Raw genomic sequence first — 11,307 nt, forward strand, 5'->3', positions numbered from 1 at the left:
CAGTTGCATGGGGGATGTGGATGGGCGGCATGCATTAATGATATTCATGTGCAGAAGCCTGGAAGGACTTCACACAGAACATTCAGATTAATTGAGAGAGGGAAGTCTGAAGTCCAGTGATCAGTTTGTTAATTACTCTACCTCATGTTTATGAGTTTATCAATTACCTGTACATAACTTATAGTTAACTATGCCACATCATACCTCAGCATTTTAATTCTGCTGTGCTTTTTAGCTCTCATATTTATATAGTTTCCGTTCTGATAATCAAGACATAAGGCACTCTGCAGATCTGCAGTAATATGCACAGTGAGGCAGTAAAATACAAGGTTGTGACTGGAGTACAAATACTTTAGTTTTCCCATTTTGTGTGAATTTAGGCTATACTTCCTCTGAATTATACCTCAAAGGGAAATAATACATATTTTCTACAGAATACGGTGCATTTCTATAGATTAAAGCACCGAAAGACTGACAGGTAAGATATTTTTGTGCTGCAGAGTGGTGATAGAGTATTGATGATATTTTTAAATACATGTTGCCGGTAACATTTACATAATTTTATTCAAGTAAGGTTTTGAATGGAGTCTTTTTATGCATTTGAAATGCTCACAGGCAGCTCAAAGGAAGAAGTTCTAACACAGCCAGGTGAGACTGCCAAAAGATGAAGCTGTGCAAGCAGAGTGGAACAGGAGAGATGAAGGTAAGAGAGTCCAGTTGAAAATCACAACGTGGTTTGCTTTAGTCTGCTCTACTTGCCTGCATTTTTGTAAAAGTCGTGCCACTAAAGGTGGAGCAGTAGACAGAATTCCTATTAAAGCTTCAGGTGCTGAACTGTGAATTGTAATTCACCCACAATGCACAAAAGTTCTACACGGGAAGCAAAGCATGTCTGTGGGGGGAAATAAAGGTGGCGACTTACCTGGAAAAGTTCAGTGCTTCTTAATTGAAGTTTTGACAAAACTCCTGATGGAAATGAGTAAAGGTTTTGGAGTCTCGAAAGGAAGGAAAGCAGCTTCAGCGACCAGGTCACAATGCTACAGGCGCAGGCGAGAAAGCAGTGATGGTACCGAAAGTGTAGTGATTCTGCTGCTTTGACCTTCATGTCTCAGCTCTCGCACTGCCACAGAAAATACACAAAATATAGAGAAGATCCCTCAAAACCCTTTCCTGCTGCCGTAGGCCCCGGTCTGGATGGGCCTGGGCTCCCTTGCCTTGGTGGATACCAGAGGACGGGGGTGCCTATTGGGGTCAGCGGGGGAGCTGGCCCTAGGGAGGGACACCCTCCCCTCCCTTCTTTTCCTCCCCGTCCCCGGCTGCCTCCCTCTTCCCGCTCCACCACACCCACCCACACAGGTAGGGCTTTGGGGTGCGGGTGTGTCACCAGGGTGCAGGGGAGACATTCCCCCCCGCTCTGTCCTCTTCTGGCCACCTGTGCCTCAATTTTATCTCACAACTTAGACATCCACATTACTTACACTCTAATAACACACACACACATATATATATATAGGGCCTTGAGGGTGGGCACGTTAACGGCGTCCAGTAGACGGTCTGTGTATTCAAACCTACCTCTGGCGCCGGTGCCCACCTCTCAATTTTAAATCCATGTAGACATTGAGGGTTCTCGGGAGGGGCCGTGCTAACACCTGCTGCTCTCTGGCAGCAGCACCATGCTCTCCCTTGTTTTAAACACACTTTAGAGCAACACGCAGCAACACTACACTTGAGCGGGAGGAGGAGGGTATGGGGTCTTAACACACCCCCGTTCTCTGCTAGCCATCGGGGCGGGGGGGCTGGGAAGAGATGCTGGCTGTCCGATTGGCCTCCCTGCTGCTGCGGAGCCTGGGGCGGTCTGCTAGCCTCCACCCCGGAGGGAAGGGTAACATCTCTTGGGTCTGGGTGCCGTTTCCCCCTCTGGGGGCGAGGATACCTGGACCCGGGGTATAGAGTATGTTTGGGGAGTGTGATTGTGTGTACATGTCCATTTACGTTTATTCCTACGTTGGGTGAGTGCTGAGTGTTTGTATATGTGTGCATGAGGGTGGGAATGCATGTCTGTGTCTGTGTGTGCCTGTTTGTCTGTGTCTATATGTCAGGTCGGGTCTTAGACTCCACCTCTCTGGGAACTCCCAGGCCCTCCAAGTGTGGAGGCCTATCTCCCCTCACCACACTCCCTGCCGGTGACTGATGCCCTCAGGGGTCGGTGCATTGTTGGTTCTTGGTGTCCGGGGCTGGGCGCTCAGGTCATGTGCCAGCTCACTCCCGGTGGCTACTTGGCGGGGCCTGGCGCCTGCTGCTCAGTCAGGCCTCTTCCGGGGCGCGGAGGGCCCTCGGGCCTCCGGCCTCTGTGCCTGCGGCTCGGTTCACTCTGGCACAGCTGGCTGCCGGCGGAGCCGGCGGGCACGCCGGTGCAGCCCCCTCTAGTTTCTGCCCGGTGGCTACTGGGTGACCCCTCGCCTGGGTATCCTCAGCCCTTCCCATGAAGGTGGCACGGATGCCCCTCCGGTGGTCCTCCTTGGGCTCTTGCACTCTGGGACCTCTGGATGTCTGGGGCCTGGATCTCCTCCATGCCTGCTTCATGCCCTGAGGGACAGGGCTATGGCTCTCTACATCCTCTTGCAGACCATTACATGGGGAAACCATTTGAATACAAGCGCGCCGATCCACACAGGTGTGCACACAGGTGTTCACTGTTTGTAGACTTAAATCACACCTTTCTTGGCTGCTACTTCAAAGCACATTGTGCGCTGTCTGTCCTGCGTGCTGCACAACAACATTCAATATTTAGTATTTACTGCTGTTTACACTTAGGTAGATTAATGCGATGGTGTTGTGTATAGTATGTTGCTTTGTTTTGGTTTTTTTTTTTTTGCTTGTTTTCTATTCTTTTTCTCTCAACAGGTGATCCCGGAGATATTTTTTTTCCCCCCTTTCTCAATGTCCCTCTCCCCTTCTGTTTTTCTTTTCCTTCCTCTTTCTTTCTCCCTTTCCTATCCCTCACTCATGTCTGTCCCGTCTGTAACAACTGAAAATAAAATAAATAATAAAAACAAAGGTCGATCAAATGGACCAATACGGCAATGCCATGATGATCCATTTGGCAAAATAAATCCATTGGGTATCCTTGTTGGTCTTCAGACAACAATTCTGACGGCTAAAGAACCAAATGGGACAGGCAAAAAAAACAAACAAAAAAAACCAAAAAAAAAAAACACCCTTTCCGATGATTATTTAAAAAACAGGTTAAATGGGCCCTTTTTTCTGCACACATGACATCTGATCATGAGACTATTTCCATATTTCAGCGCCAGTGCTGACTCACACAGACCTGTCTACGATTCACCAGACTGTAATTCAGATTCTCCCAAAATGTTAAAAGGGGTTGACTTTAGTTTGCTGCCTCTGGCTGCTTTTAGGATTATTTCCGATGAGCAGAACTGTGCTAAGGGGGCCTGCTACCTGACCTGCATGTAAACCGCTTTGCAAATCAACACCTCGTACCCCAAAGGCCTGTTAATATAATTCCTTAAAACCGTTTGTTCCATCTACGAAAAAAAATTTGTGCAGAATTAAACATAGACAACAATATTGTTAGAATATGAGTGAATCATATGAACCATATGAAGGTGAGTGACCTTCATATAGTTTCTGTAACCTGGAGGATATTGGACAGGCTGTGGAGGATGGAGGATTTAAACAGGTTCAAACTCAAGTCTGACTACTGAATACTTTTATATTATTTTAATTTTGCTCATTAGGCATAAATCTGAACATAATGAATAACATTTGGTCAACTATGATAATCAGGCAGTGAACATAAAGGTCTAAAACAGGGATAATTACTGATGGATATTTTCAGAGGCCTTGAGAAAGATATGTGTGAGAAAGACAAGCTATAAACAGGGGTACAGAAAAGCAATGATATGAGTTACAACTGTAGAGATGAGACTAAACTTTTCTTCCTGGTAATTACAATATAATACAATTAGCTTGGGTTCTGCTGAAAACAATCAGCAGGAGGAGCAGCAATAAAGGCTGCTGCTGTACTAGGCTTGTATTAGTCGATCTCATCAAATGAAAAACTTCAGCATAGCATTATTAATTCTGTCAACCACACAATTGCTGCAGATTTTTTGGTGGCACATCCACGACACATGTGTCCCGCTCCACCACATCACAAGGAACTCTACTGGACTGGGATCTGGTGACTGTACAGTGAACTCCTTGTTGTGATCAAAAACTAGTTTGAGATGATTAGAGCTTTACCAACTGGCGTGATATCCTGCTGGAAGCAGCCCTCAGAAGATTTGATCATCAAGGAATGGTCGGCAACAATACTCAGATAGGCTGTGGGATGTAAATGATCCTCATATTTGCTTTGCTTGGCCTAAGCAAATATGTCCCACACCATTACATCATCAGCCTGATGTGCTAATCAGGCTGATCAGTGCTTAATTTTGACCATGATCTGAATGTTGCACTAGAAATTATTTTTTTAATTTTCCAACTTGGGTGAATTAGTCTGATAGTTATTACAGCTATCATAGTTAGTTATCACCCATTCTTAGTTGTCAGGAGTGCCACTCGGCATGGTCTTCTGCTGCTGTAACCCATCTGCTTTAGGGTTAGATGTGTTCTGCATTCAGATATTCTTTTCTGCGTACCTTGAATGTAAAAAGTGGTTTATTGAATTCCTGTTGCCTTCCCATTCTCCTCTGAACTCTGAAAAGAGCAAGGAATTTCTGCCCAAAGACCTGCTGCTCACTGGATGCATCCTTTTTCTCACCAGCCTCATTAAACCCTAAAGATAGTGTGGGAAAATCCCAGATCAACCATGCTCAGTTTGAACTTCATGAGGTTGCCTTGACCATGTCTACGTGACTAAATGCTTTGAGTTGCTGCCATGCAATTTACTGATCAGATACTTGTGTTAAAGAGCGTGCCTAGCAAAACGGCTGTCACGCACAAGCAAACAAAATGTGCAACTGTGTGCGAAAACAGACACATTTACAAATTATGTCTAATTAGGTGAAAACGGTTAAATGTTTAGACAAAAATATCCTAAAGAAATTCAGAGAAACTGTAATATGTATAATAAAGTTTATTTATGCAGCACTTTTTAAACAAAGATACAAAGAAACAAATTAAACAGAAAGCATAAAAATGTGGAAATGAACAGAATATTAAAGACATTCATAAAAGCATTCAGTAAAAGGAGGTTTGAAGCAGACGGAGTCAGCCAATATCTGCAGAAGTGATTATTGTATCAAAGTTATATGCATTGATCCCAACTACTATAGAGGACATGACCTCTTTAATCATTAGTGCATAATATGGAAATAAGTAGCCTAGTAATGAAATGAAAACACATTTTTTGTGCCTTATATTGTTGTAGTTAGAGGAATTTTGCCTGTTTCAAGAATGACAACGAAATATCTGAGGTAATATTGGACCTCAAGTAGACTGTGGCACTTCTCACCCTCGGGTATTTAAAGATTTGAAGGGCCAGGTCACCCAGATCAATAAAAATACTGGCGATGGCCATACACAGTACATACACCTGCACCTTACTATAGTGAAGTATCTCAGCGTTACGGCAGTTTGACCAAAACAGAAAATCCTGAATATATAACTTGAAATATGAAAATTGTCCTGGAGCCCAAGTCATTAGGTTGAACATGATTCAAAAACTCAGTCCAGCAGCTTTGAAAAGTTGCATCACCAAAAGGGGTGAAAGCTGGACAGCACAAAACTGGGACTTCAATCATAAAGCTGCAGAATTGTCTTTGCACTATAACGTGGTTAATGTGACATAACAACTTCAAACTATGTGGATTTGTCTTGTGCAACGTCTCCAGATTGTTATTACACAACAGAAATCACCTCATGCTTTTCCTTTTCCTTATAAAAAGACTCTCCTGTTGTGACCTTATCAGTTACCTGTTGTTTTTTGCAATGTCCACATGCTCAGCAAAGTAATTTGCATGTACAACCTCTGAGGAAAAATAAGGAAGGAATGAGAAACTTCATGGTTCTTATTAAGGGAAAAAGGTCACAGCAAATATAAAGCTGCATTATTTTATTTGTATCTAATAAAGGATCAATCAAAGCTAAACTCATTGCATCTTTTTTGAAAAACTGATGATTGTAATACAAGAATTATGATTTTAAATACTGCAGATTTTCAAATTGCAATTGGCAAATATAACTCGGTTTGTGGACAAAGAGCATATTTTGTGTTTCTTGGCTTATACAAAGGATAGTGTTAACATTTATGGCAGTTTTTTTCCCCTCTGACAGGATTTTAAAATAATCTCAAATGCTTTTATTCCTTCATTTGCCATTAGTTAAGACTGCAGTTAAGTCTCCATTCAGTCACTTCACTGTATTGCTGGGTTCAGATAGGTGAAGCACTGCAGAATGATCAGGAAGGAATGATATACAGTGGAAAAAGAGGCGATCTACCTCAGTAAGCTTACTGGCTCTGCAGCCACTGCACTCTCAGTTCCTCCACCTCTTTGCCGTACCAGTCATGGAGTTTGGAGAAGCAGCCGGTTCCAGGGCATACGGGGCTTTCCAGAGATGCACCTTTTCTCCGGGGAGGCACAGGCGGAGCCCTCGCTCCATCAGCTCCGTACCCAGTGACATTTGCAGGGTCCCCGGAGCTTTCCCATACCGCACAGGATGAAGCTCCCTCCACAAAGCCGTTAGCCAAGGCAGCTGGTGGTTTACTCCATGCAACTCCATTCTCCTTGGAGGGCCCAGAGATGAGCTGCAGCTCATCCTGTTGGTTCTTCTGGGCAGAGAAGGAGGCTGACATGGGAGGGACACTTGAGGATGACGATGATATGGAGGACGAGGAAGATGAAGAAGAAGATGCTCCAGACCTGGACCGTCCCATATGGTTTCGCTTTGAGGACTTGGGCCTGCCCTGCAGGTTTCCAACTCCAGCCCCAACAAAGCCACCTCCGGCAGCCTCCTGGATCTCCTCCAGCTGCCTCTCCAGCTCTTTCACCACCAGCCTCATGTAGTCAAAGCTGGCCCTTGACAGCGCTTTCACCCAGGACTCCATGGCTGCTTGGTTCTCAGCAGCCATCTTGTACACACGAGCTTTGGCGCAATCAAACTTGATGGCAAAGGCGAACTCCTCGGTCGACTCACACAGCTCCACGGTGCATCCTTCAAGAACGATGACGCCAATGGGCTCTCGGCTGTCGCGCTCTTCGAAGTAGAAGAGCATGTTACCCTTCAGGACAAACCAACGGCGGTGATAAGCAGTGTTGCGCTCCCCCTTTTTGAACAGGAAGCCCGTCTTGTCTGGTGGTGAATCACAGGTGGCGTAGTGCGCCACGCTGCGCTCGTTCAGCTTCATCTTCTCCCCTCCTCCGTTTCAGATTTATTTACCTAAAGAATATTACAAAGTCAGAGGTCATCACAAGGTTAAATTTATCAGCTCATACTCAAAAGGTACAACAAGAACCTGCACAGTGTACTTCCTGCAAACTTTAACTTGTGCTTATCTATGTTTGCTGAAAGAAAAAAAAAACCCAAAAAACTTTATCACAGTACCATACTAAATTGTGGTTCACTGACACTGTAAAGTAGTAATAAATTCTTCAATAACAGTCTATTTGCATTTCTCCTTTCAGAAAAGGTCAGAGCCGTGGGGCAGGAGTTAAAAACGAGTGACTGAATTTTGCACTCTTGGGAACTTTAGAAAGGGCACATGCTCGCAAAGTGGACTTCAACCTATTCCTGTTCTTCTTCTCCCTGCTGAGACATCCTGCCAATGTAAACACTGTCCATTTACTTTGTTTTGTCTGTCATAACACCAACATACTGCAACCCCCTGCAAGTGCAAGACAAATTGAAAGTCTAACTTGCACAGCATGGACAGATTAGTGCGTTACATGCTGTTTAATCACATGTTCAACTGTAAACTGGGGCTCAGATTACCTCCTGCTAATCCAATTTTACTCTTGTTAGGAAACAGAAGTAAGGCACTTTATTATCTTGATGGTAGTTAATAGCTTGTTTGTATTATAGCTTTCGCTTTTTGGTAATGAAGCTATTATCTGAGGACCATGAGAGTAAGCTGGAAGGGAAACTTGTCTGGGAGGCAGTGGAAGTCATTGAGAAAGATGTGGTGGATGATCGGGCTGGAAAAAGGAAGACAGTGGAGCGTAGGAAGGTGGTGGAGCAGGATGTCCACCTTGGTGTATTCTCTGTAGCTCCTTGATGGTCAAGCAAGGCTCCTCCGAGTGCTCGAGATTCCTTAATTTTCTAGTCCTTGAAATTCTACAAATGTTTTTTCTTTTCTTTTTCCTTTTTAAAATTTAAACTAGATGTGTACTGCCTTAGGATACTGGGGAAACCCCACGTCGATAGTTTTCCCAAAATGGGCATCAATACCCCATCAGACAAATTCACCTTCGCACATGCTATGCTATTCATTAAAACTATAATAACTTAGATATGAAACAGTATTTTAGTTAACTGAGATATAAGTACTTTGCAAAGGTCTCTAGTCACCCCACATGTCTATATATATTTTGCAAGGACAATGGTAAACAGTTGCAGTGATTTATTGAAACATGCAAACGTGACAGGAAATACAGCTTATACAGTGTTGAAGACTTTCGGAGCTCCACTCTGGATGTTGGCTGCCTTTTGTTGTGTTCTTTGTTAAAATCATTGTTTCAGTAATCACTAATAATTGCTTCCATCAGACCTGCGATTTTCAGTTCTTCTGTAATTTGGCATTCCTTTGGCTTTTGTGTTTCCCTTCCTTAAAAAATGGCTTATTGACTGCCATTCTTCCACTGAGGTCATTTCTGATAAGGCTTCATGGAACAATAGATGGATCAACTAAAGAGCCAGATGCATCCCTCAGATCTTGTGTCAGATTTCTTTTCTGTTTCTTTGGAGCACTGTTCATCATTTTTAGATACTGTTCATCTGCCGTAGTTTTTTTTTTTTTTTTTTAAACCTGTCTCTTCTTCTTTTTTCCTCCTCTTGTCCAGTTTCCTCATGTGCTTTAAGGACACACTGTATACCATGCCAAGATATGCCAGGTTTTCAGCTAATAGCTCTTTTGGAATCAACCTTTGGTGCAAGAATGTCATTTGTGTGCCTTTCAGACTGTTATCTTTGGCATTTTTCACAGATTCATCTGAGGAAATGCAAATTATGTGGCTTCGCAACAGCCTGCTAGTAACAAATTTCCTGACGACACAATTTAAAATTGGTTCTTTGCCAAGTTGTCAGACAAGTTGTAGACAGAAAACTGGTTCATCCTTTGAGTCAGGTGCCTTTTTTATGCTTTAATGACTCATAGGTTAGTGTTAAGAGACCTAACAAACAAGTAAAAGACTGCCCTGAAAATGAGTGAAAAAGAGCCAAAGAAAAACTTTGAGAGACATTCGGAAAGCCTCGACAACCAATGCTCCAGACCATTTAAAAAAAGAAAGGAATAACAGAGGTAGGAATAACAGAAGTGTTTGTAACACAGATTCTTAACTTCTTAAATCTACTCCTGACAAATAAATATGCAAGTAAGGAAAAAGTATAACTAAGAGTTTAAAACAGCTGAAATTAGACTAAAAAGAAAATAAAAACATGTCTTGCTTACTGACCGTCCAAACAAAACCCATCCCTCACTTACGTGCTTGTCTCATATCCAGCCGACATCCACCTCCGTCCTCCCATCACATCTGGAGCTCTTAACTGAACCGTCTCCCACTTCTTCTGACTTCTTCGCCCTTCTCGAGTAAATACTAAAAAAAGACCAAAGTAACGAGTTTTATTTGACGTTTATTTTACACTCAGGAAGCCGCATATACGACAGAATCCAAGAGGAAGCGGCCAGTTCAGTGTCCTCGCTCGTTTTAGACGTTAAGAGGATTATTAGCCACAAGTTTTTTCCACCGCTTCGTGTTTTTTTGGAGCGAGTGATTCAGCAAGGAGGGCTGACTGGTCACAAGCATTTGACACATCAGCACTTTACAGGAATTCGTGCTGGCCTTCAGTAACACAGCGAGAGCAACACGAACGAGCGTGCTTGAAGGCACATCTCTCAGTGCCAACTAGCTTCACGCCTTTAGCCTCTTTCGTGGAAACAAACATGCATCCAACGTCTGTCCAGCCGGCAGACTGCAGACGAGCTGTTAGAGGTGGACTCTCACAAGTTAGGACAATATTATAATAACCAGCTAAGTGTAAGTATTCATTACCTGCGCGTAAACAGAAAACCTCCCTCTTCTTCCAAGTCCCACAGTTTTTTTCTTTTTTTTTTGCTTTTCCCTTTCTCTCTTCCTCGCCTCTTTCTTTTTTCTTCTTTTCCCCCGGTCACGTGACACACTAACAGAGCGCGCGTTATGTCTAACCCTGCCAGCTTGACAGGGCGGGGTGATCACTTTAGCTCTCGTGCCGTCCTGGTGAAACAGCCGTCCTCCGGATAAGCGGTAATATAAAACAGGCGCGCCTGTCTGTGCCCTTGGAAAGGTGGCTGCTGTCTGCTCCACCTGCACGGATGGAGCATTGCTGGATATACAGGTCTGTGCAAAAGTCTCGAGTCACCTGTCATTCCTTTATATTTAGGGTTTAAATAGAGTTTGTATTTAAAAAGAAAATGTATTGAACAATAATTCACCTGGATTTCCTAAGGTCTTTCAAAGTTCCTCTTTATGTCTTTATGCCTGACCATTTTCATAGACATTATTTTTGTTTATTGGGCAACTTAACACTGAGCTATGAATCATTCAAGCATGAAAAAGGCACCTAACTCAAGGAATTAACCAGTGTTGTGTCTACATCACAGACAACTTGGCAAAGAACCGGTTTTAAAATGTATCTCTTTAGACACTTTGTTACCAGCAGCCTGTTGTAAAAAGATCTAATTTGTTCCCATTTCATTAATTATATCTACCTGAAATACCAACAATAACACAGTTTGAAAGGCTTCAAATAGTATTTGGTACTAACAAGCTGAAACTTGGAATACCTCAGCACTTTGTGCAGTGTGGCCTTAAAAAATTGAGCAAATTGGACAAACGGAGAACAAAAGATGATTTGACAGGCCTAAAAAAACTCTCTATAAGTGATATCCTTAAGAAACGGGAAAAAAAAAATCTAGCAACAGGATCCTGAGAGATCCCTTCAGATGATCCAGCTAATGTGTGGAAATTTGGAAGGATGGCTGACATGAACCCTTTCTTAAGCAGGGAGTTCAGGCTGAGGTATGCCACATTTCACAAGAACTGGACTGAAAATCAATGGCAACAGGACTTGTGGAGTGATGAATCC

The 11,307-nt window shown here is 43.3% G+C and overlaps 1 protein-coding gene across 1 annotated transcript; it reads right to left on the minus strand.

Moving 5' to 3' along the window:
• Positions 1–5,098: 5,098 nt before the first annotated feature.
• Positions 5,099–10,438, minus strand: pheta1 (PH domain containing endocytic trafficking adaptor 1). The gene is made up of 3 exons (XM_006789879.3): positions 10,236–10,438; positions 9,668–9,779; positions 5,099–7,407 (listed from the first exon to the last, which is right to left on the minus strand). Exon 3 carries the CDS (start codon positions 7,373–7,375, stop codon positions 6,479–6,481), a length of 897 nt encoding a protein of 298 aa, XP_006789942.2. The 5' UTR covers positions 7,376–7,407; positions 9,668–9,779; positions 10,236–10,438; the 3' UTR covers positions 5,099–6,478.
• Between the last annotated feature and the right edge of the window lie 869 nt (positions 10,439–11,307).

Source organism: Neolamprologus brichardi, chromosome 12 (genome assembly GCF_056152115.1).
Source record: "Neolamprologus brichardi isolate AB-2024 chromosome 12, ASM5615211v1, whole genome shotgun sequence".
In the NCBI taxonomy this organism is placed as follows: Eukaryota; Metazoa; Chordata; class Actinopteri; order Cichliformes; family Cichlidae; genus Neolamprologus; species Neolamprologus brichardi.

Bases quoted from the DNA above. Each gene is read 5' to 3' on its own strand.
- pheta1 (XM_006789879.3), bottom strand. From the start codon at position 7,375: ATGAAGCTGAACGAGCGCAGCGTGGCGCACTACGCCACCTGTGATTCA.